Source organism: Hyla sarda, chromosome 8 (genome assembly GCF_029499605.1).
Source record: "Hyla sarda isolate aHylSar1 chromosome 8, aHylSar1.hap1, whole genome shotgun sequence".
Classification (NCBI taxonomy): Eukaryota; Metazoa; Chordata; class Amphibia; order Anura; family Hylidae; genus Hyla; species Hyla sarda.
Window position 1 is genome coordinate 28,380,636 of NC_079196.1, and position 27,452 is coordinate 28,408,087.

The 27,452-nt window shown below is 40.4% G+C and overlaps 1 protein-coding gene across 2 annotated transcripts in view; it reads left to right on the forward strand.

The window, feature by feature from the left end:
• Positions 1-27,452, forward strand: part of ARHGAP15 (Rho GTPase activating protein 15) — a 788,583-nt gene that overhangs the window by 621,891 nt on the left and 139,240 nt on the right. For both annotated transcript variants that reach the window (XR_008847054.1, XM_056534907.1), the window contains exon 13: positions 23,770-23,904. Coding sequence is in view for 1 of the 2 variants with exons in the window: in XM_056534907.1 (XP_056390882.1) it covers positions 23,770-23,904 (135 nt within the window). In the remaining variant the exon portion in view is untranslated. The remainder of the gene's footprint in view (positions 1-23,769; positions 23,905-27,452) is intronic.

Below are 27,452 nucleotides of genomic sequence, written 5' to 3' on the forward strand. Positions count from 1 at the left end.
CGCGTCACCTGTCATCGTTTGGTGTTATGGCTGAATACATTTTCGTATTGCTTGACATCCGCGCTGGACATTCTTTGCTTTGATCAGTATTCTATGAACCAAGGTCCGGTTCGGTCCGAGACGCGGGAAGGGCCATAAGAATATTCTTGTATAAAGGGGCAGAATTATAGTAGTTATACAGGCCCGAATGGAGGAGAGACAGGACAGAGTAGACGAAGGAGAAATAGGGGGGAACAAAGCAAAAAAAAAGCAACGTCTGTAATGAAACTTGAAGAAAATGTACTGAGACACTCGCCTATGAAAATGTAACTTTTATTACTTCATCTTCATAAAATACAGCTGACCACTGGTGGGGGAAGGAGACGCAGAGATTTGGATGTAGCATCCATTTTTCTCTCCTTTCCACAACCAGTGACCAGCTGTATTTTATGAGGATGAGGCAATAAAAGTTATATTTTAATAGGTGAGTGTCCCAGTACATTTTTTACTTCCAGTTTCATTATAGTATTTATATTCTTGTATATAGGAGCAGTATTATAGTAGTTATATTCTTGTACATAGGGAGCAGAATTATAGTAGTTATATTCTTGTATATAGGAGCAGTATTATAGTAGATATATTCTTGTATATAGGAGCAGTATTATAGTAGTTATATTCTTGTATATAGGACTAGTATTATAGTAGTTACATTCTTGTATATAGGAGCAGTATTATAGTAGTTATATTCTTGTATATAGGAGCAGTATTATAGTAGTTATATTCTTGTATATAGGACTAGTATTATAGTAGTTATATTCTTGTACATAGGTAGCAGTATTATAGTAGTTATATTCTTGTATATAGGAGCAGTATTATAGTAGTTACATTCTTGTATATAGGAGCAGTATTATAGTAGTTATATTCTTGTATATAGGAGGCAGTATTATAGTATTTATATTCTTGTATATAGGAGCAGTATTATAGTAGTTATATTCTTGTATATAGGAGCAGTATTATAGTAGTTATATTCTTGTATATAGGACTAGTATTATAGTAGTTATATTCTTGTACATAGGTAGCAGTATTATAGTAGTTATATTCTTGTATATAGGAGCAGTATTATAGTAGTTACATTCTTGTATATAGGAGCAGTATTATAGTAGTTATATTCTTGTATATAGGGGGCAGTATTATAGTATTTATATTCTTGTATATAGGAGCAGTATTATAGTAGTTATATTCTTGTATATAGGAGCAGAATTATAGTAGTTATATTCTTGTATATAGGAGTAGTATTATAGTAGTTATATTCTTGTATATAGGAGCAGTATTATAGTAGTTATATTCTTGTATATAGGAGCAGTATTATAGTAGTTACATTCTTGTATATAGGAGCAGTATAATAGTAGTTATATTCTTGTATATAGGAGGCAGTATTATAGTAGTTATATTCTTGTATATAGGAGCAGTATTATAGCAGTTATATTCTTGTATATAGGAGCAGTATTATAGTAGTTATATTCTTGTATATAGGGGGCAGTATTATAGTATTTATATTCTTGTACATAGGATCAGTATTATAGAAGTTATATTCTTGTATATAGGGGCAGTATTATAGTAGTTATATTCTTGTATGTAGGAGCAGTATTACAGTAGTTATATTCTTGTACATAGGGGGCAGTATTATAGTAGTTATATTCTTGTATATAGGAGCAGTATTATAGTAGTTATATTCTTGTATATAGGAGGCAGTATTATAGTAGTTATATTCTTGTATATAGGGGCAGTATTATAGTAGTTATATTCTTGTATGTAGGAGCAGTATTACAGTAGTTATATTCTTGTACATAGGGGGCAGTATTATAGTAGTTATATTCTTGTATATAGGAGCAGTATTATAGTAGTTATATTCTTGTATATAGGGAGCAGTATTATAGTAGTTATATTCTTGTATATAGGAGCAGTATTATAGTAGTTATATTCTTGCATATAGAAGCAGTATTATAGAAGTTATATTCTTGTATGTAGGAGCAGTATTACAGTAGTTATATTCTTGTACATAGGGGGCAGTATTATAGTAGTTATATTCTTGTATATAGGAGCAGTATTATAGTAGTTATATTCTTGTATATAGGAGCAGTATTATAGTAGTTATATTCTTGTATATAGGGGCAGTATTATAGTAGTTATATTCTTGTATATAGAAGCAGTATTATAGAAGTTATATTCTTGTACATAGGAGCAGTATTATAGAAGTTATATTCTTGTACATAGGGAGCAGTATTATAGTAGTTATATTCTTGTATATAGGGTGCAGTATTATACCAGTTATATTCTTGTACAAAGGAGCAGTATTATAGTAGTTATATTCTTGTACAAAGGAGAAAGTCATATTGTAGTTACATTCTCTTTATTATTGATTGCTGTCTTACTTCTGTTCACAATTACCAATATACTTACCCATTAACTGTAGTATATAAATAAAAGACAGATTCATATAATACTCATGCAAGGAACAGATAAATGTTTTTTCAGTCTACTATACAGAATAGTTTCCAGCACAGGATCCTGGATAAATATTGCCTGTGTGCCTCTTATCTCTTGCAGTGTGTGGTGTATACAGAGAACAATTTGTGTGTTTAATATTGTATGCATGTGTCATACAAAGCTCCTGTATCTTCATTGTGACATTCAAAGCATAAATCCCCTCAGAGTCTGCTCCTCCTAGAATCTTGTCTTTCAAGTTCAGAGCATGTAAACATGTGAACTGTTATGTCTTATCTCTCCTCGCCTGTCACTGCAGTTCTGTTATACCCAGGAAATAATTTATTAGGTGCATTATGAATGTGAATGGTGCGTTACATATACAGTCTACGCAAGCCCATCCTTTATAACAAGTAGAGAGGGGTAAGCCCTGAAACTTTATATATATTTATATATATATATATATATATTTAATTAAATTTCTTATTTCTCAGAGACCACAGAGGATGATAAAGGGTTAAAAAGTCATTTTGAGTCTTGGTGATAAATAGTAATCTGCAGTGTGTTCTCCTCTAGACTTTCTGTGTATATTTTGTATATGATCTTATTACATTAGTTACTAATGTGGCTAAAACTGTATAAAGCACTAAAGCACTAATCCTGCTACAGCATCATTTTTGCTTTCTACCTTTTATCTATCTGTACATCCTCCTTTCTATCTATCTCATATATTCCTATATCTATATATCTCATATTTATCTATCTACATTACCTATCATCGATCTCATACATGTTTAAAATCTATCATCTACCTACATGTCTATCTATCTATCTATCTCATATCTATCTCATATCTATCTATCTATCCCATATCTATCTCATTTCTATCTATCTCATATCTATCTATCTATCTCATATCTATCTTTCTCATATCTATCTCATATCTATCTCATATCTATCTCATATCTATCTATCTATGTATCTCATATCTATCTATCTCATATCTATCTATATATCTCATATCTAGCTCATATCTATCTATCTATCTATCTATGTTTCTTTCTCATATCTATCTATCTATGTATCTCATATCTATCTATCTATCTCATATCTATCTCTCTGTCTATCTATCTGTTTCATGTATATCTGAGTATCCATCTAACTTTATTAATCTATTTTTCAACTAAAATGTATCTATATATCTATCTATCTCTCTATCTAGCTCTCTTTCTCATCTATCTATCTACCATCTCATATCTATCTGTGGTAGCCCTTGGGGGGGTGTATGGTAGGGATTGTATGATGTTGGTATATGAGGAGTCAATATTAACCCTGTCACTCGTGACGCCAGGGTGAGGGCTGGTATGCTGAATCTATGTTCCGGCCTATCGCCGCCCTTCCCAGAAGCGATAGGTGCAACGAAATGTCTGAAGGTCCACAAGCAGATTTAACTTGAACTTGAATAACTTTACTGCAGTGCTTGCAATATCCAATACGTAGTAACAGTCTCATATAACAGTTCCTAGGTTGCTTAGCGACTGGCAGAAGTTGCGGACCTTGCATGAAACGTATAGTCTCTGAATTTAGGGAATGACGTACAGATCCGTCCGGATTTAGGGGAAATATTGAGTCCGGTGATACTGCAGAGTGCTTAGGGGATGACACGCTCTATAATTTAGATCATTCAGCCGTTGCCGCAAGGCTCAGGCCTAACTCACTGCGATTACTGCTATTCAGGTCTTGCTTGCTTGCTATCCCAGGAACAAGAGAGAGATAAGATGGCCGCCGCTCCCTTATATGGGCAGGGGGAGTGGTGATTTTGATTGGTCCGAACGTCTGCCACTAACTTTACATGGTATCATGGGATTGCTTACATCACAGGATCTATATACATTGCAAAAACCCAAAATGAGGCTAGAGATACCAAAGTGAGGCCTGGAACGCATCCAGAACGAGGCTTGGAACGCATCACATGACCCGAAGGCCCTGCGACACCATGGAAACAAGTAATTAACCATTTATATGCAGAAATAATACTATATACATTATTCTATGGATAAATTAGGAATCTATATATTATAATAGAGGCGACTAGGGGCGGACTGACTAACAGATATTACTAAGTCCTAGGGACTCTGGCTACGGGGACCCATAGATAAATAAGTACCGTATGAAATGCGGTACTGGGACACCACATATCTATCTATCATCTCATATCTATCTATCTCATATCTATCTATCTATCTCATATCTATCTATCTATGTCATCTATCTGTCTATCTATCTATCTTTCTATCTATATACAGGGCCCCTACTCCCCCAGCTCTGCTTCTCAAATACACAGGTTGTACCCAGCACGGAAGATAGTCAAAACATGTCCCCTACATTCATCTTTATTCAAGCTGGGTGCGACACGTCACTACAGGAGCATAGCGTCACTATCTATCTAGTAGACAAAAAAAGTCCAAAGAGCAGCACAACCACAGCAGGTAGGTACAATCTATTCGGTGCAAGCCGTCATCTGGTTCTTGGTCAGGGTCACCATGTTATATAATGATATATATACAGCAAGTGATCGCTGTTCCTAATGCACTTTATTGATATGTTTACACTTGTTAATTGTTTTTGACATGATTAATTGCACATGTATGGAGGAGGGTATTTATACTCTCCATGTTTGTCCACTTACTATGCTTGAAAAAGGCCGTGAGAGACTGCCGAAATGTAGCACCTGATTCTGCTGTGAAGATGCAAAAATACTCACCTATTTTGAAGTTTACCTGTGTGTCCTGCGGTCCTTTGCTATTTGGATCTATCTAGTATCTATTTATCTCATTTCAATCTATCAATTATTGTATCATTATTTCTAATCTATCTGCTCTACCTATTGGAAGAATGGGGCTTCTATGAACCCATTATGTCCATCCGAACAGTCAATAGTAGTCGAGAAGGTGAACAGATATTATATAGATAAGCCGAACATGTCTACGATCAGAATTTGTAGATTATCATTTCTAAAAGAAACGGCAAAGACACCATAAAACAACGGCATAAACTCTATAATACCGTCAATACTTTACAGGTTCTGCAGCAATGCAGAATCCACATCTCAGCAATGAATAAAATGATATAACTAATATAATTCTGTATATTTTATATTTATTACTGGAACATGTGTGAATAAATGGAATTTTAATATGTGTTTTCTATTTAGCGCTGGCTTTTACATTAAATCATAACTTATTTTTCCCTCCCCGCTCGTCTGAAGTTTATGTACATTCCCAGAAAGCAGACAAACTAATTCATTAGCTAAGTACTAATTCCAGAACTGTATTTTATATTTAAGAGAGATACTTTTAATTAATATTTTTATTGGTGTGTTAGTTGTTAATCCCCCCGCAGTCCTCTCCGCAATCTTTGATTTTCTATCTGTCTTTAGCATCACACTTTCTCTGGATTTTTCTGTGAGTTAATTATGTTAAATAAAGAAATATATGTATCAGCCTTTCAATGGAAAACCTCAACTCGAGGACACGGGAAAGCAGATTCTCCGACTATGGCTTGTTAGTTAGTTATTTACTGCTTAAAAAGTTTTTATACAAGATTGTATCAAAGGAATTTGACTTCCTTGTACGGATGTAGCAAAACTTTTTAGAGCTGCAACAGCTGCGCCAACTAAGGCTTCATTCACACCATGTTTTTGCAATACAGTTCCCATATCAGGTTTTTGATGGAAAAAGGATTCCTCAAAACCCGACTTAGGCTGGGTTCACACTACGTTTTCTCCCATACGGGAGCGCATACGGCAGAGGGGAGCTAAAAGCTCGCGCTCCCGTATGTCACCGTATGAGCTCCCGTATGTCATTCATTTCAATGAGCCGACTGGAGTGAAACGTTCGGTCCGGTCGGCTCATTTTTGCGCCGTATGCGCTTTTACAACCGGACCTAAAACTGTGGGACGTCAATGGGAAACGCACATGTACACGGTTCCATATGGGAAAAACGTATACGTTTTACTTTGCACATGCGCATTTGAATCCTAAACTCCCCACCCAAGACCCCTCCCATTAAAAATGGACAAAATTTTCAAAAACGTATGGTTTTTTTTTTCTATAAAAACGGACGGAACTGTATGCACTTTTAAAAACAGTATACTGTTTAAAAACACATACGGTTTACTTTTTCCCATACTGTTCCATCCTTTTTTTTCCCATACGGTGTTTGATAGAAAACGTATGCGGGAACCGTAGTTGAAAAACGTAATGTGAACCCAGACCTATACTACGGTTTTAGGTCCGGTCAGGAAACCGCATACGGGTCAAAACTGAGCTGACCGGAGTCACCGTTTGACTCCGGTTGGCTCATTAAAGTAAATGGAGTCACGGGCTGATCCGGCTGGGGTACGGGAGCACCCGGTTTGCCCCTCCCCCAGCCGGATCCGGCGCCCGTGTGTGAAAAACGAGATGTGAATGCAGCCTAACCCTATATTTAAGCGCTTTATGTATCTGTATACTTTGAGCTCCCCTAGTGGTAGCTGCATGCAGCTAGAATTTCACTATTTAAAGGGCTACTCCATTGGCCAGTGTTCAGAACATTTAGTTCCGAACGCTGTGTGCACTGTGGGGGTCAGCTACACCCCCCTCGTGATGTCACACCACGCCTCCTCAATGCAATTCTATGGGTGGGGGCGTGGCTGCCACCACGCCCCCCCCCATAGACTTGCATTGAGGGGCGTGGTGTGACGTCACTAGGGGGCCTGGCCGACCCTCGCAGCGTGCACACAGCGTTCGGAACTAAATGTTCCGAACACTGACCAGTGGAGTAGCTCTTTAAAGTTGGGTTTACACACCAAAAACAGGAAAAAAGTGCAAATCTTTCCAAAATAATTTTCTCTGTATAGGTTTCACTCCTGGTTTCTGCTAAAATGCTGACCAAAATATTATGGGCGCCTTAAAAGGGGGTTGACCAGGATTAGAAAAAAAAGAGCTGATTTTTTTTTCTTCAAAAACAGCACCATACCTGTCCTCAGGTATTACAGCTTAGTTTATTTGACAGGAATGCACACAACGTGTGAGGACAAGTGTGATGCTGTTTTTATTGGAAGAATGGAGCTGTGTTTTTATTCTTGGATTAACTCTTCAAAACTCTTTATAGTTTTCCAGGACTATCCATTTTAGCTATTTCCTTTTTTTAAATGCATCCGGTCTCAGATTATCTATGGTGTTGCAGCTCTGCCCCATTCACTTTCAAAAAGTTGAGTTACAATACAATCGATGACCATCCTTTCGATGCTTAAAGGGGTGCTTAAAGGGGTACTCCAGTGGAAAACATTTTTTTTTTAAATCAACTGGTGTCAGAAAGTTAAACAGATTTGTAAATGACTTCTATTAAAAAATCTTAATCCTTCCAGTACTTATTAGCTGCTGAATACTACAGAGGAAATTCTTTTCTTTTTGGATTTCTTTTCTGTCTGACCACAGTGCTCTCTGCTGACACCTCTTTCCATGTCAGGAACTGTTAAGAGCAGCATATGCTTGCTATGGGGATTTTCTTTTGCGCTGGACAGTCCCTGACATGGACAGAGATGTCAGCAGAGAGCACTGTGGACAGACCTAAAAGAAATCCAAAAAGAAAAGAATTTCCTCTGTAGTATTCAGCAGCTAATAAGTACTGGAAGGATTAACATTTTTTAATTGAAGTAATTTACAAATATGTTTAACTTTCTGGCATCAGTTGATTTAAAAAATAAATAAATAAATAAAGTTTTCCACCGGAGTACCCCTTTAAGGGGAAAGTCCCTATTGCTCCTGGCATCTACCACAATTCTAACCAAATTGCCTTAAAGGGGTACTCCCACCCTAGACATCTTATCCCCTTTCCAAAGGATAGGGGATAAGATGTCTGATCGAGGGGGGACCAGCGGCGGGACCCCCGCGATCAGACATATTATTGGATAGGTGATAAGATGTCTAGGGTGGGAGTACCCCTTTAAATCATAATGGTCGTCAGGGGTATAGAATGTGTCCCCCTCCCCTACCATACCCCCCCCCCCCCACCCCACCCCAAGGTGCCTAGATAGACTTTACATAAGGGTATGTGGTACGTCGTAAGTGCACACACATTGACAGGAAAAAATTATAATGGATATCATAAATACAGCCTGATGGAATAAACACATACATACCATAGTTTATTTCTCCGGTAGCCTATAGACTTAAATAGTTTTGTTGAGTAGGAAGCTAACGGTGTGTCTCAGGGGTCAAGTCCTGGGAAACAAATTGTGGGAACTCAAGATTTCCACTCAAGGAGTCTTGCTAATAGGAACAGTGTTCCTGCTGTTCCCATTGTGTGTCTGGAGAAGACCCACCCATCAACCACAAGGAGAATATTATTAGAGGTTGCACAATTTGCTGCACCCAAGATGTTTGTTCTATGTAGACAGTTCCAGAGATTGGATTCAGTTGGTTCTCACTGGTTTCCATGAACCAATTGCTAAAATGACAACTGGTTCACCGAATCAGGGCGAGGTGGTGATCCTAAACCAAGCAGGGAACCCATACTCTTTGGCTGGTATTTTTTTAGCTAATTCGGGGGAGACAGCATAGTGTGTCACTACTCATCCTCCTCATAGATTTTATTGTGGCCACTGCCATGGGATTTTATTATCCCCTGCCATGGGAAGTTCCCTATAGTTTCTATAGGGCCCAAGCAAAGTCAGACATAAAGGTTTAGGCCAAATACAGGTTCTGCGGGATCATCATCACATTCCTCACTATCGGTAACAGAAGGCCCTTGTGACCTCTTGATTGTTTGCTGACCCCCTGAATATTTGTCAAAAAGCCACCCGGACTGCCTCTAGAGTACATAATACCTTGGCCACATAAAAAGAAGGACTTCAGGCCAACATGGCTAAATTATCCTCCTCAATGGACATTGAAAACCAGTAGAAGGCTCTTTTTCTTCACGGTAACAAGAGTAGAAGGAATCAGTCCAAGGTTCATGAAACTAGAAAGAAACAATAAAGAAATTGGAGGAGGTGAACAAGAGCACCGGGGGGTAATGGGAATTTTGCAACATTGCATACTGTTCTGTATGTTCCTGGGTCACGATCACAAGCGTGTGTATTTTTTTATTGAAAATAACCAGGAATATCCAAACGCTGACATTCTCAAGACCAGTTCTTTGTCATTTACAAACTGATTTATTTTATTTATTTTTATTTTGTTAAATCCCTGAATATTGGAAATGTCTTTTTTTTCCACTTATACAGGTCATTTACCAGATGAAACAGAAAGGAAGTGGTGGGATTACAGATAATCTTGCTTTCCCTGCCATATGTTTACCTTGATTATCCTCCTGCGCGACACAACACAACGGCAGGAGGAAGTTCTCCATGTCCCATTTGATCGGACACAGTGATAAATGTTTTCCCATGTGATTAAATCCCTTTCAAATAAAATTACATGCACATTTTTGTACATTCAGCAGGATCCCAAATATCACTTCGGTCCGATGTCCTTTTTGAGTAATGACGGTTGTATAAAGTTTGATAAGAACCTTCTATGGGAGAAGACAATCTGGTTGCATTCCTGCAGATTCCATACATTGATGTTATGTGCCAATTTGCTAATATGTTGTGATAGTTTAAGTTATGATTTGTTTTGTGTTTTTAACCTTCTGTTCCAGCCTTTTTAGAAGTAATCCGTAAATCATGCCAATATCCACAACAGCCTGAATAGTTAACATATGTTAATCATTACATGAGTGCGTTTGAAGAGTTAATAAACCACAAATGAGACCCCTATATACTCTGAAAATCCCTCTAAACTGGGGAACTGTCAGCTGCTACCAAATGCAGGATCACATTGGATTTTAAGATTGAGTTTGAAGCTTTCGTAAAGCACTGGCTAATGTACTGGGATGTAGTTTGCTCGGGGAGTTCCTTGCTTAGAGCTGATTATGAATGAATGTTCTCTAAGAAAAATTATAAATAAGAAAGTGTAGATTTCTAAAAAGGACAGGTAATAAAGGAATCCTCTGACTGTCAACAGTGTGTGGGAGCCTACCGTCTTTCTTGGCATATGATGTTAGGAAAGAGAAGTCTTGGGCAGGTTGGATTTTACCTGCCCATCTCTCTTTTTTTCAGAGGGATGTGCCCGTGCCAGAGCTGTCTTGCAGCGGCTTACCCCTCCTCTATCCACTGAGAAAACATGAACGTTTGTCATGCTGAATGATCATATGTATAGGAAAATAGGGAGGGATAGCTGTTGGCCAAACATGTGTCAGCTACAGAAGGTGTATGGTCAGGATTGAATGGTGTACAAGCCGTATGGCTGTGGTTGAGTCTCTGGAGAATAAGACCAAACTTATTGGATTTTTGCCACCCTTGGCAAAACCTCAGTATCCGCCCCTTTGGCCCCGCCCCTTGGCTGCAACCATTTTTTTTTTCACTATACCGTTACTGAATAGAATTTACTACAGAAATCAATATCCCAATATACAGTGACCATATAGTGTTATGGTGGTCAGCTATACAAAGGATCTGCACACCATATAAGTGATTACAGCTACATGTAGGGATTCACAGGTCACGTCTTCTCTGATTGGAGTCAGTCACTTTTATTCTTCCTCCTCATCTGGCTCAGGGCACCATGAAGAATTCACCAGCCTTGACTACTCTTAGCGGAATCTGCCAGACAAACATTTTAGACTCCTCATTACAGCACATTCCCCCCCCCTATACAATCTATCCATGTGTATTGTTCCACGGAGTAATAAAATTTATCCCTCACATTACCCCAGCCTTGTCCCCACACATTGCCCCCACCCATTCCCCCCCACATTGCCCCATCCATGTCCTCTTACATTGCCCCCTGACATTGCCCCATCACATTGCCCCCACAATACCCCTATACTACAGGTCAAATAACAACATGAACCTCTCCATCATCTCCCCGAAGCCCCAGGCTCTCTTCTCCCCATGGCTCATATGCATTCTCTTCCTGTGCGCGCAGTGGGGAGAAGAAAACCTGGGGCTTCGGGGTGGGGGGGGTGGGGTTGATGGAAAGGTTAGGGTTTTTATTTTTCATTTGACCTGTAGTTTAGGGGTATTGTGGGGGCAATGTGAGGGGGCAATGTATGGGGGTAATTTGAGGGGTTAATGGCTGGGGCATGGTTTGGGGCAATGTGAGAGGACAGGAGACCAGTCTGCAGTAACAGGACAGAACTGCCACCAGAACCTGGTCACCTGGGCGCTCTAGGCCAGCACCTACCTGGCCTATAGGTGGCATCAGCCCTGCAAGCTCAAGTATTCCCATTCTCCTTACCCACAGATTATGTGGTCCTCGTCAGCCCCTTGTCCCTTTTTATAGACATTGCAATTAGTGTTGGGCGCGAATATTCGCAGTTTGAATTTTTATCGCGAATATATTTGCTATATATTCGAAATTGCAAATAATTGCTTTTTTCCACATATGCGCATTTGCGCATATTTGCATATGTGAATATTTCCATATGCGAATATTCGCATGTGCGCATATTCACATATTACTTCTTTTCACTTGTGGGCCAATTAGAATGATGCAAATACACTTGTCAGAGGTTATCAACAACATCCCTAGCAACCAATAGTAAAGTTGTCCGCCCCCTCACTGTTTTCTTCCTCAAATACGCGAATATGCGAATATTTGCATATGCGAATATGCTAATATAACGAATACGCGAAATTCGCGAACATAGGACGAATATTTCTCTATATATTCGTGAAATATCGTGAATACAAATGTGGGCAATGCCGCTCATCACTAATTCCAATAATAAAGAGTGTCTCCACTTTAGACGGTTTTCTAGAAGAGTCCTTTGACAATAAATTTATGATAAAGAATCTGCCCTGCTGGGAATCCAATGTAATCAGCTGTAATCTGTGGGGAAACCTGACATAAAGTGATTAATTTCTCTGCAGTGCCACTACAGGGAAAGTTAAGCATTACACCGTAACCACTGTATTTAATGGATTGTCCGTGTAATGCAGGGTAGTACATGTCCTCCAGAGCAAGAGACAAAGCAAGAGCCAGCTCTTTGTAGTGGCTTCACTTGCATATCAAGTTAAAATGGTACTCCACCCAAAAACATCTTATCCCCCATCCAAAGGCTAGGGCATAAGATGTCTGAACGTGGAGGTCCTGCCGCTGGGGACCCACGTGATCTCTGGCGCAGCACCATAGTCATCCATGCAGTGAAGTGAACTCCACTCCGTGCCGGGTTACTGGTGACTACAGCCGCCATGCCCCCTCCATTCGTGTCTATGGGAGGAGGCGTGACAGCAGTGTACTAGCCGTCACACCACCTCCCATAGACATGAATAGAGGGGGCATGGCGTGACGTCATGAACACAGAAGCTCCAAGCGCGGTTGCTGCTGGCCCAGGGATCATGGGGGTCCCCAATGGCAGGACCCAGGCGATCAGACATCTTATCCCCATCCTTTGGCTAGGGGAAAAGATGTTTTCCAGCAAACTATGTTAAAGGGGTACTACCAACCAACATAGAAGGTTCCAGTCTTCTTTATTGGGGTTATGAGGGTTGGTCCATTACCATCCAGTGAAGAAGACTGTAACCTCCTATGTTGGTTGGTTCCCAGCAACATTCACTATAGCTCCCATACTATGTACATTGGTTATACAATGAAGTTACAATAATCCAATTATGGAGGTGAACGATGAGGATGATAAAGCATTTTAATAACAATACGGAAAACAGGAAAGAAACATAAATTTGAGGCTTCTGCTCCTGAAGGAATCTGCATGACTTGTAGCCAAAGGAAAAGTAATTAAAAGGAGACATATTATTTATTCAAGACTGAACCCTGGGGCTTGAAGACGACTTCTGGAAGTTAGCTGGAGGCAAAAAAAAGTTAAATTATGTTAAATAAAAGTTAAATTATCTTCATTTCATCACCTTACAAACCATTAGAAGCATTTTGTAGTAAGGCAAATGCTCAGATGTATTTATTTTTACAGTTTGCATCAATCATTCAAGGAAAAGGCACAAAAGTAGAGGTGGAATGAGTTCATTACTTCATATCAGTCTCATCAGATTCCTAATGTTACATTCATATCATACATAATAAATAGGGAGTGCGGGGACTCAGTGGTTAGTATTGTTTCCTTGAAGTACTGGGGGCCCTGGGTTCGAATTTGACCAAGAGTATAAACTGCAGAGAGTTTGTATCTTCTATACTTGTTTGCCTGGGTTACCTCAACTCGTTGGCAATTACTGGTCAGTATAATTTATTGGAGTCATCTCAAACTGTGGCCCTTTAGATGTTGCAAAACTTCAACTCCCAGCATGCCCGGACAGCCGTTGGCTGTCCGGGCATGCTGGGAGTTGAAGTTTTGCAAAATCTAAAGGGCCACAGTTTGAGACCACTAATAGTTGGCGTCCCCCCCCCATCCCCCCTCCACCCTCCAATCATGTCATATCTTCCTGATTTCACAGGTGATATAGTTGTATACAATCTGTGTGAATTCATCAGGAATTCCCACAGATGTTCTCTGTATGTTGTACGTTGAAGTTATGACCTGAGATGAGCCAACCAAATTGCAAAATTTCCCCCCAAACTTTGGATCCATCTGAATCCAAAGCTTTCAGAATTAGTCCCATGCAGAAACACGGACTCCTGTCAAATGACAGGAGTCCCTGACTTTTTTTTTTTTTTTTTTTAAATACTGAATGGCAAGGCATACAGGTAACATTTGCTGAACCATAGGTGTTGTAGTGCAGGCTAGCTGGGAATAGTAGTAGTAGTAGTTCCCTGGTGAAGCAGATGGTGATCATATCAAGTGGAAAGGTGGTATAGCTAACCTGAGGGTCCCCTGTAAGCCCAACAATGTTTTTGTCAAATCTGAAATGGATAAGAAAAGCACACCATTGCATAGTGAATCCAAGCGGCAAAGGGAAGCGGGGTGAGGGATACGCTTACTCAGGTAAGTTGTGTACCCCATTCACAACTATGGGGTACACAACTTACGGGAAAGGCTTGCTTCAAATAGGTGGGTAAACACAATGCTGGACAGATCGACACAGATAGAAGCAATAAACAGGTTTAATCCCAAGATGCAACGCGTTTCGCAGCAAGCAGGAGCTGCTTCATCAGGAATGGCAAATTAAATATCTACCTGCAAGATATACTCTGGAGTTCCCCCATTCATGATAGAAACTATTAGCATAAACATTAGTTAGCATACATTCTATAAAAACAAAAGTATTTTTTACCAATAACCTATTGTAAAACATCAATAAATTCTGTATAAGTCAAAGAGCAAAAGGCTTGAGAAAGGCTTTATTGATAAGCCGAAACGTCGCTTTCACAGATGAGTGAATAAACCACTATTTGATGTGACTTTGGAGTGCCGCTTCTACTTCTTTGAGGATATATATATATATATATATATATATATATATATATATATATATAGCAAAATCATCGATGATTTCGCTTTTTGTATCACTGGACTAATACGGCTGCTCCTAACTAATCTATATATATATATATATATATAATATATGTGTTTGTATATACCAATTATACTGAATAGACATTCTCTATGTTCTCATTTAGACCATGCAGAAATAAGGTGGAAAGTTGAATATCCAAAAAGAGTCACGGTTAATAACCGTAAGTCTTTTTGGATATTCAAACTTTCCACCTTATTTCTGCACGGTCTAAATGAGAACATAGAGAATGACTGTTCAGTTTAATTAATGTATATATATATATATATATGTGTGTGTGTGTGTGTGTGTATTTTTTTGTCTTATACAGAATTTTTTGATGTTTTACAATAGGATATTGGTAAAAATATATTTTTTATATATATAATGTAATTTGTATTGTATTATTTGAATTGTTTATGCAAATTTTTCTATCATGAATGTTTTAACTCCAGAGTATATCTTGTAGGTAACCGTTTCATTTGCTATGCCTGATGAAGCAGCTGGTGTTTTCTGTGAAACGCGTTGCATTTTGGGATTAAACCTGTTTCTTGCTACTACATGTGTTGATCTGTCCAGCGTCTTGTTCACCCACCTATTCGAAGCAAGCCTTGCCCGTAACTGTTTGTCAAATCTGGACATGTAGATAATGGGGAAACAACTTGAAACTTTACTGAAAGTTCTGTGCAGATCCAAGTAAAATTTGTAGCCTATGTGAAGGGCATATGCTGAAAACTGGCCACACAGCACTAGCTCCAATGGTTGGTCACTGAAGAGATTAGTGTATACAGAGGGAAACCGGAGTCAACCTTTTGGACGAAATCTTTCACAATCATTACAGTGCAGTAATCACTGTACACACAACCAGGATGTGTCTCAGGTGATGGAACTTGCATCTGGTACAGGACACAGAAGGGTACACTCAACTTGGGGTTCTCTCTCTTTCTTCTGGCGTTAACTTTACTGGACCTAGAAGATAAACTTTAGACTAGGTGCATGTCTGACTAGAAGGAGCAGAGCTAGGAGAGATGTGGTCCTGGCCCTGGTTTGGGTCCAGCCCTATTGGAGAGAGGGTTGGACTAAGGATTCCTTGCACAGCCTTCTGGAAACTTCTGCCTAGAAGCTTAACTGGGGTGGATGTCATGTGACCAATGAATCACTCATTAAATACAGCTTAAGCAAATAGTTAACCCTTACACAGTTGTGAGACTTCCAGGTGTATTCATATGTACAAAATTAGTTTTCTAAGTGAACTCATAGTATCCCATACACAGCTTTATGCAGTTTACAGAGGATTTTCTCAGCCACGCACTGCGCATTATGTCAATAGTAAGGCACATGACCGCTAAGGCCACTGGCTGCAGTGGTCATATGCCATCTGCTAGTTAAGAAAAAGGGTACCCACTGGAGTTACTTTGCTGAATCACTGTAGAATCGAAGGGGAACTTCTACTACATTCACTGGGCACTCCACTCCCCAGCATTCGTAACATTTAGTTCAGAAGACTGGGTGTGGGCTTCAGGGGTCACCACGCCCCCTTGTGATGTCATACCCTGCCCCCTCAATGCAAATCTATAGGAGGGGTCGTGACGGCCATCACACCCCTTACCATAGACTTTCATTGAGTGAGCAGGGTGTGACATCAAAAGGGGCGGGGCATGACATCACAAGGGGGCGGGATCACCCCCGAAGCCCATACCCAGCGTTCAGAACTAAATGTTCCGAGCGCTGGGAAGTGGAGTACAACTTTAAATGTTAACTGAGCGGTGAGGCTTACAATGCATGCTTCTCTGCTCAGTTTGCAAGAGTAGGGACTCTTACTCCTTTACAAATCCAAAGTGGTCAAAGCTGGTTTGAGTGAATCCTAAATCAAATTTTGGGAGGTACATTCATCGCCATTGGGGGGTACACAAACATTCAAATTGAGAAACACTTCTCAATAATTCAATCCACATATGCAGGCAGGTGGTCTAGTACAATTATTTGTATGGAAACAGAAGAAGGGCCTTGAAGCATGTGGACACTTTCCAAAATGCTAGAGTCTTCCCTTAGTGTACATGACATTAAAGGGTCAAAACAAAAAACATCATAATGCCTTGTCTTGATATAAGTATTTTTCTTTTGGTTGCAAAACCACCCATTTTTTTTTGGAAGCATCTATTACTGACATGTGACAGCTAGGAGGCCCTTTACAGAAAATAAGTTTATGCCAAAGGGATTCACCCTATGCCTCTTTTCAATGTATACTGGTGATATTTAAGTGTATTTATACCAATAGTCATAGTGTTTATCTTTTTTCAGCCATCAGATCCCCGATATACCCCATCCAGCCCCAACAAAATAAACGTGTTGATCACGTCGCACATTGTTCTGCGTTCTCTGCAACTTCCCCCCTCACAACATAGCTACTTTTACATTTTCTAAATGTGTTTCAAGCTATAAATTGTACAACATTTTTTAGAACATGTGTTCAGCTATTTCTGTAAGAAGGAAGCTCTTAACAAAACATAAGCCCTCTGCATGAGATCCTAGCTGCAAAGTGCTTAAAAGATAAAGTAAGAATTGGTGTCATGGGAAGAACGCCAGCTGTAGAGTACACAGGTCCATTATGAAAAGTATGGTAGTGGGAGAGGAGAAAATGATTTAATCAGGAGTAAAACCAATTTTATTATAAGGGCACGCAGGGGGTGTGGCACCACGGTGAGAGGGACATTTCCAAATATCTGACATGTTTTAACAATGCAAAGCCCTTGTTCTTTAAAGTGACAGTAAAGCCATCGGGTTCTTTGTCTTCTCGTGTCAATGTTCCTTGATGGCTGTGGAGATCTTGTATGCTTGTGTCTTAACGTTCCGCTCAAAATGGGAGTTAAATAGAACGGGGGGGGGGGAGAGAAGGGAGCTGGTAATTGATCATGGTTAAACAATCAACTTGATTGCTTCTAAAGGGAGGTCACTTGATGACCACAGCTCGCGCTGACATGCACATCAAGTCTATGGAGCTGCTACTGTGGGAAGTTTTGGCCCCCCCCTCCAGCAGACGTTTATGTCAAAGTCATTATTGACGTCAGTTGCGGAATTTGACACACAATGCTGCTGATGATCAATGGGCAGAAAGTCGCTTTAATGCAGTTTTATGGCATAGTCTCTGATTCACATCCCAACAAAAGAACAGACAAGGCTTAGGTATTAAATGGGCAATGTCAGATTCATATACTTTTTATATGTTGTACATCTTGACAAAACATTATCCTTTCTAATTTACAGTGGTCCCTCAACATACGATGGTAATTCGTTCCAAACGAGCCATAGTTTGTCGAATCCATCGTATGTTGAGCGCTGGACCCGGAGGGCACCCCTGAGCATCGTGGAGGGGTAAGTAATACTTACCGTACCACACGGGGAACATTAAGCTGCTATCCGGCAGCAGCTTAAGCATTTTGCTCTGCCGGATAGCACTGCCGGATGGCCCCGACATAAAAAAAACATTGTATGTCGATGCTGACATCGACATGCGATGGCCTCTGAGAGGCCAACGTATGTCGATTTGATCATATGTCTGGGCCATCATAGGTCGGGGGGTCACTGTACTTCATCAGAAAATGTTATTTCCTTTTAATAGAAATCATGGCTTTGTCCAAGCTGAAGCACAGGCATGGACAAAGTCCAGTAAGTGAGGGTGATATATCACTCCTCTGTGCTCTCTCCTGTCTGATAGCACTCCTCTTTGCTCTCTCCTGTCTGATAGTACTCCTCTGTGCTATCTTCTGTCTGATAGTACTCCTCTGTGCTCTCTCCTGTCTGATAGCACTCCTCTGTGCTCTCTCCTGTCTGATAGCACTCCTCTGTGCTCTCTCCTGTCTGATAGCACCCCTCTGTGCTCTCTCCTGTCTGATAGTACACCTCTATGCTCTCTCCTGTCTGATTGCACTCCTCTGTGCTCTCTCCTGTCTGATAGTACTCCTCTGTGCTCTTGCCTGTCTGATAACATTCCTCTGTCCTCTATCCTGTCTGATAGTACTCCTCTGTGCTCTCTCCTGTCAGCACTCCTCTCTGCTCTCTCCTGTCTGATAGTACTCCTCTGTGCTCTCTCCTGTCTGATAGTACTCCTCTGTGCTCTCTCCTGTCTGATAACACTCCTCTGTGCTCTCTCCTGTCTGATAGCACTCCTCTGTGCTCTCTCCTGTCTGATAGCACCCCTCTGTGCTCTCTCCTGTCTGATAGTACACCTCTATGCTCTCTCCTGTCTGATTGCACTCCTCTGTGCTCTCTCCTGTCTGATAGTACTCCTCTGTGCTCTTGCCTGTCTGATAACATTCCTCTGTCCTCTCTCCAGTCTGATAGTACTCCACTGTGCTCTCTCCTGTCTGATAGCAGTCCTCTGTGCTCTCTCCTGTCTGATAGCACTCCCCCGTGCTTTCTCCTGCTCCTCTGTGCTCTCTCCTGTCTGATAGCACTTCTCTGTGTTCTCTCCTGTCTGATGACTTTCATCTGTGCTTTCTCATGTCTGATAGTCCTCCTCTGTGCTCTCTCCTGTCTGACAGCACTCCTCTGTGCTCTCTCCTGTCTAATAAAACTCCTATGTACTCTCTCCTGTTTGATAGGACTCCTCTGTACTTTCTCCTATCTGATAATATTTCTCTGTGCTCTCTCCTGTCTTATAGGACAGAAGTGAGCACAGAAGAGTACTATCAGACAGGATAAAGCACAGAGGAGTGCTATCAGACAGGAGAGAGCATAGATGAGTGCTATCAGACAAAAGAGAGCACAGAGGAGTGCTTTCAAACAGGAGAGAGCACAGAGGAGTGCTTTCAAACAGGAGAGAGCACAGAGGAGTGCTATCAGACAGAATAGAGCACAGAGAAGTCCTATCAGAAGGGAGAGCTCAGAGGAGAACTATCAGACAGGAGAGAGCACAAAGGAGTGCTGTCAGACAGGAGAGAGCACAGATGAGTGCTATCAGACCGGAGAGAGCACAGAGGAGTCCTATCAGACAGGAGAGAGTACAGAGGAGTGCTACCAGACAGGAGAGAGCACAGAGGAGTACTATCAGACAGGAGGGAGCACAGGGGAGTACTATCAGACAGTAGAGAGTACAGAGGAGTGCTGTCAGACAGGATAGAACATAGAGAAGTGCTGTCAGACAGGAGAGAGCACAGAGGAGTCCTATCAGACAGGAGAGAGCACAGAGGAGTGCTATCAGACAGAAGAGAGCACAGAGGAGAACTATCAGACAGGAGAGAGCACAGAGGAGTACTATCAGACAGGAGAGAGCTCAGAGGAGAACTATCAGACAGGAGAGAGCACAACGAAGTGCTGTCAGACAGGAGAGAGCACAGAGGAGTGCTATCAGACAGGAGAGAGCACAGAGGAGTCCTATCATACAGGAGAGAGCGCAGAGGAGTGCTACCAGACAGGAGAGAGCACAGAGGAGTACTATCAGACAGGAGGGAGCACAGGGGAGTACTATCAGACAGGTGAGAGCACAGCTGAGTGCTGTCCGACAGGAGAGAGCACAGAGGAGTCCTATCAGACAGGAGAGATCACAGAAAAATACAATCAGACAGGAGAGAGCACAGAGCAGTGCTATCAGACATGAGAGAGCTCAGAGGAGAACTATCAGACAGAGAGCACAAAGGAGTGCTGTCAGACAGGAGAGAGCACAGAGGAGTGCTATCAGACAGGAGAGAGCAGACAGGAGTGCTATTAGACAGGAGAGAGCACAGAGGAGTGCTGACAGGAGAGAGCACAGAGCAGTACTATCAGACAGGAGAGAGCACAGAGGAGTGCTAGCCCACCCTCACTTACTGGACTTTGTCCATGCCTGTGCTTTAGCTTGGACAATGCCATGATTTTATAAGCCATGATTTCTGTAAAAAGGAAATAAAATTTTCTTATGAATATATTAGAAAGGATAATATATTGCCAAGATGTACAACAAATGGCGCCAGAGTGTTAAACAGATTTGTAAATTACTTATATTTAAAAATCGTAATCCTTCCAGTACTTATCAGCTGCTGTATGCTCTACAGGTTCTTTTCTTTTTAAATGTATTTTCTTTCTGACCACAGTGCTCTCTGCTTCCACCTCTGTCTGTCACAGGAACTGTCAAGAGCAGAGGCCAATCCCCATAGCAAACCTATCCTGCTCTTGACAGTTCCTGAGACAGACAGAGATGTCATTAGAAAGCATTGTGGTCAGACAGAAAATACATTTAAAAAGAAAATAACTTCTGGTGGAGCATACAGCAGCTGATAAGTACTGGAAAGATTAAGATTTTTAAATAGAAGTAACAACAAATCTATTTAACTTTCTGTCACCAGTTGATTTAAAAAAAACATGTTTTTCACTGGAGTACCCCTCTAAGCATTTGTCCCTGAAAAATATTAAATAAGTAAGTAATTTCAGCATCACTCTATGAACCATTAACACGAACTCGAGCAATGGAGACTCTGTGTGCACCCTTAGACTAGGTGGGGCATTCACATCCAACAGACAGCGCAGCTTATAGCAAATCAATCCAAGAAAAAAGATGAATGGAGCACTCACCCCAGTTGTCTTGACATAGCTTTGCCTTTATTTTCATCAATCAGGTGCAGTACAAAAAAGTATACATCTGCCATGTGGCAAGGTGGAGTGCGGCGGGGGAGAGTAGTCAGGTGAGCGAGAGTTGTGTTTCACGCCTTTACGTTGCTTCCTCAGGCCCGTTACAGTTAGATAGAGTGGGGTGGGGGAGAGTAGTCAGCTGGGCGACAATTGTTTTACACCATTACGGTCCTTCCTCCGGCCCTCAGGAGTGCGTCGGGAGGAGAATAGTCAGCTGGGTGAAATTAGTTTCACGCCTGCACATTGCTTTTTCAGGCCCATTACGGGCCTTAGGGAGCCCTGTAAAGGAATGAAACAATTGTCGCCCAGCTGACTACTCTTTCCCGACCGTACTCCATCCAGCTGCCCGGAACACTATTTCAAGACAACTGGAGTGAGTGCTCTATTTATCTTTTTCCTTGTACTTACTTTTTTTTATTTATTAATGCTATAACACCCATCTCTTCCCACTGAGTTCTCTGGCCCATGCCCTTCGAGATGAACCGGTCTCAGCAGTGACAGCCCATTTAGCCAATGACCAGCTGAGGCGGAACTATGCTGCGACTGGTAATTGACTGAGCGGCCTGTCACCACCGAGACCAGTTTATCTTGGAAGATGGGGACTGTAGTGTTCAGCACTAAGAGACAGGCCCATCCTGGAGATTGCAGGGGGTCCATGCAGTCAAAACTTACATGATCAGAAACGTATCCGCTATGTGGGGGATACGTTTTTCATAACAGGAGTACTCCTTTAAAAAAACAGCAAGTTCAGTTGCATCCTGCAGTTATCAGTGAATCACAAGCACCATAGGGCGCACTGCAGTTCACTGATATTTACAAGCTGCACCTGGTCTTACCCTGTTTAAATCGGGCATTAGCTACTGCGGTGTAACCGCAGCCAAAAGATGTGAAAAAATTGTGTAATTCGTTTATAAATTAAAGGGAAACTCCATCCCATGTTAATGTTAAGATCTTTCTATTACAGTGGGTGGCCCCATTTCAATTTTCTTTTGAGGCCCATCCCTCCTTTCCGTCCATTCCTACATCCATTGCCCACCTCCTGAATCTTGGAGAAGCAGCGGTTCGCCTTTAAGTTCCGCCGCCGCGCATTTCTATCCTACCTGAACTGTTGTTACAGCCTTCGCATTGTAGTGTGAACAGCACTTCCACCGAATCTAATTAAATAAAAAAGTATTAATTTCCCCATGTAACACTTCTGCAGTTCTCAACAAAAAAAAAGTTGTCAGCGAGGAGCGAGGTGCGCGCGCCGTGTAATTACCGTACGTTTGATGTTTTAGCAAATACAAACTGATAACGTCGAGCAATGGAGGATAATTATTTCATTCTTCCTAATTAAATATTGTATTTAAGTTCTCCCTTTCAAATACGCAAAAGATTCTCAGTTCAGGTTAGCTTCAAACAAAACGTTCTCCTGTGTGCAACCGGCGACGGCTGGAAGATGAGTCGTTTTTTTATTTGAATTTTGTTTTTTTTCCTCGTGTCTGGCACGTTATCATCCCTGACAGATTTGCACAGCCTAGGTAGACCAACAGGGGTCCGCCTAGCATTGTTACTCCCGCAGTCTACCTTGCTGAGTTGAAAACAGAACATTATTGAAATCATTAAAAAGAGGATTTGCCCCCCTCCTCCTTCCCCTCTCGTGCATATTCCTTGTTGATGTTGCTGTCAGCCGCAAACAAATGTGACAATGCTTTTTTACCTATAATTCCCCAGCACATGGCATGGCCAGCATATGTAACGTAATAGCTTATTTTCTATTGCCACACTTAGCATATGTCTCATGTTGGCTCTGTTAGGCCTTAGGTCTGTCCCTTGAGTTGCACAACATTGGCAACTCAGCCCCTCGGCCTCCCGAATAAAGCCGAATGGCTTTGAATCATGTCGAGCCGTAATTCTAATTTCTATGCCGATGCATTATGGGAATAAATGTATCTGACATGTTATGTCAATGCCGTGTCTCTCTATATCTCCTGTAATTTTTTTTTTTTTCGTTAGCTGCATTCCTACAGATGGTATTTCATTGAATATGCTCCTTTCCTAGAGTCGAAAAAAAAACAAGAAAAAAAAAAAAAAACAAGCACCGCACCAAACCTCTAGGTGCAGAAGGCTGTTAACGGTTGCTGATGATAGTAGGGAAACATTAACATAATAATTAGTGTCTTGTAATTGTTTCATTAAAACCAGTTGTTCCATTTCTCCTCGTGTTTTCCCAGAAGAGAAGCTGAATTTGGACGACAGCCAGTGGGAGGACATACACGTTGTCACTGGAGCACTCAAGATGTTTTTCCGAGAGCTGCCGGATCCTCTGTTCCCACATAGCTTCTTTGAGCAGTTTGTGGAAGCAATAAGTAAGTGCAATTTTTTATTTTTTTTTGTAAGTGCACAAAATAGAAGTGCAGAAAAACAAACAATTCTTCGCGTATTTATTTAACTTGATTCAAATTTTTAAGAGATTATGTTCCAATTGTAATAAAGTTTTTTTTTTTTTTGTATTCCAAAGACAAAAGAGCAGAATATTCGGTACGTGACATCACATGATTTTGCGCTAATAATTACTTTCCTCTGTTCTTTCTAAAACAATTCTTTTTTTCGGATTAGGTATTTGAAGCGGTCTCAGAATTTAGAGTTTTGCCTGCTAGGGTGAGATACAAGAAGTCAAACTTTTGCAGGAAGTGTCCAAAAGTAGGGAGGTGGTGGCCAAGGATGTGGCCTGCAAAGAACACACAGTGTCAAACAAACTGAATTTTTTTTTTTACAAAAATACAGCCTAAAATGTCCTTTTTTACATTTATTTTATTAATTAGACCTAATTCACACTGCGTAAAGCTTCTCGCTGTAGTTGGCAACAAAAAAACAATGCCACGTATTTTTTAAATTTTTTTCTTTTGATCACAGGCGGAACTGGGTGTGTAAAATAAAATATGTTAGGAAAATTTACACAGTGTGAACTTAGCCTAACGTGGGCTATTAAAGTCTATGAAAAAGCAGCCGTCATTGCACATATAGCATAAAAAACTAGCACAATGTAGAATGGGCATTAAAATAATAAGCATGGGCATTATTTGTGGCTAAAATTAAAAAAAAAAAAAACATAACAGTAGAAATAACAAAATTTGACTGTAAAACGGAAAAATAAAATGGCAGCGAAAATGTGGAAAAAAACTTATTCTACAACTTTGCTTCTTTAGAAACCTTAAATATTTTTTACAGCTACAAATGTTATCGAAAAGACACTGTGGGAACAAAACCTAAATATGTTTCATCTATTTATTTAAAATGTCTTCCATTTTTTTTTTTTTTTTTTTGTATTTTTAATCTAAAAATTAATGTTTTGCTCTGTTATAGTTATTATCTTCCTGGGTGATATACTCATTGAAATGATTGAAATGAATAAAAACCCAAATAGGGTGAGTTTGTGTGTAAGGCTAGGTTTTCACACAGGTTTTTTTCTGGCATTTTTTTGGGAAAACTGCAGTTTTTGAGCCAAAGTCAGAAGTGGATCCAGCAGGAAGGAGAAGTATTAGTCCTTCCCTTATATTTCCCATTCCCTTTGAATACACTTCTGGCTTTGGGTCAAAGACTGCAGTGGTATTTTTACAAAAAACACCTGAAAAAACCCTGTGTGGAAACCTAGCCTTAGTGTTCCTTATAACGCTGGGTTCACATCACGTTTTTGCCATACTGTTTTCAATCCGTTTTTCTAAAGAAAACCATATGGCAAAAAAACGGAAGCAACAGTATGGGAAAAAGTAAACCGTGTGCATTTTTAAACCGCATACTGTTTTTAAAAGTGCATACAGTTCCGTCCATTTTTATTTAAAAAAAAAAAAACATATGTTCCATATGGAACCATATACATGTGTGTTTCCCATTGACACCCATGTTAAAAAAAACACGTATGCAGTTGCAGTACGGTTTTTTAACCGGAGATAAAACCGTGGTCAACCACGGTTTTGAGTACGGGAGAAAACCGTATTTAAGCAAACCATACGCAACCGGATGAATCCGGGTGTATACGGTTTTCAATTATTTGTCTATGTATACTGTTTTTTAATACGGTTCCATACGTTTTCAATAATGAAAACGTATACGGGAAAGGTACTTGAAAAACGTGGTGTGAACTATCCCTAACTAAGGTGAAGGGCTGTCCCATCTTCATGAGCCTTTTCCATATACCCTGTCAGGACATAAAAACAAACATCCTATAGGACCTGGGCCAAACAAATAAGGCACTAAAGGAAGTAATCCATAGTTTAAAAAAAAAAATTAAGAATCCGAAATATGATAAAACAGCTCTTAAAAAAAAAAAATATATATATATATTCTCCAGTGTTTCATTGTAGAAGCTTCAGTGGGAAGTAGCACATAACAGCCATTCAGTGACCTTAATGCCAGTAGTATAACACATGACTGTAGAGGCAAAAGAAAGTTTAAAAAAAAAATGTTAAATAACAAAAAAAGGCCCCAGTATACAGCAGCCGTTAGGATCGTTGCAGTCCAGTGCCACAGCACAGGTATTCACACATCACATCCCGAAACCAACTATTATTTTATGCTGCGTAAGGGTACGTTCCCACCTGGCGTATTTGCTGCGTATTTGCTGCTGCGTGTTTTATTTTCCCATTGAAGTCAATGTGTAGGAAAATATGCAGCAGCAAATAAGCAGCAAAATACGCCAGGTGGGAATGCACCCTAAAGTTGAGCGGGCTCTCCAAAAGTTCGGCTCCTCGGGCTTGCCGAACTTTCGAAAAATGTTCGGTTCTTGTTGAACTTGTAAGCCGCAAACCGGCAATGAATAGGCTGCACGGCACAACTAAACTCTTTTGTTACAGTAAACCCTGAAAATCCGCTTGTTTACTGTAACATCTTGCTGGGCTTAGTTCTATGTGCTGGCCCAGCAAGGAAGGAGTTAATGAACGCTGCAAAGTATCGCTAGTTAACTCCTTGGGGGAGGAGGGGAGTGTATAAATTATGCATCTATATGGCTGTATAATGTATACAGTGAAGAGAGTGAGCCGCAAACTCTACAAAGTTCGGATCAAATCCGAGTTCCAGGGGCTTGGCTGGCTTGGCTCAACTCTAATGTTGAGGGACCACTGTACTACTGTTTACCAGCGGTGTGCCCTAGCCTACCGGATCAGCTGTTTGCCAAGTAGCTCTTATATTAGAGGAATTATCTAGCAATAAGAAAACATGGCTGCCTTCCTTCAAATAGAACACTAACACACCATACCCTGGCTTAGATTTATGCACTCCGCCCCTCCCCCCCCCCCCCCAAATAAAAAAAAATTGGATTTGTCCAAATATGAAACTTTTAGGATTTATTTCAGACAAATAATCACAAGAGGGTTGGAGTAAGGTTAGGTTTCAGACACTAACCATGGAAAAAAAAATTCTAATGAATTGGTGCCAGATATTTATACAGATTTGTAAATTATGTCTATGTAAAATCTTAAAGGTGTATTCCAGGCAAAAACTTTTTTTTATATATATATCAACTGGCTCTGGAAAGTTAAACAGATTTGAAAATTACTTCTATTAAAAAATCTTAATCCTTCCAATAGTTATTAGCTTCTGAAGTTTTCTGTCTAACTACTCAATGATGATGTCACGTCCCGGGAGCTGTGCATGATAGGAGAATATTCCCATAGGAACTGCACAGCTCCCGGGACGTGAGTCATCAGAGAGCAGTTAGACAGAAAACAACAACTCAACTTCAGAAGCTAATAACTATTGCAAGGATTACGTTTTTTTGATAGATGTAATTTACAAATCTGTTTAACTTTCCGGAGCCAGTTGATATATAAAAAAAAGTTTTGGCCTGGAATACCCCTTTAATCCTACCAGAACTTATCAGCTGCTGTATGCTCCAGAGAAAGTTGCGTAGTTCTTTCCA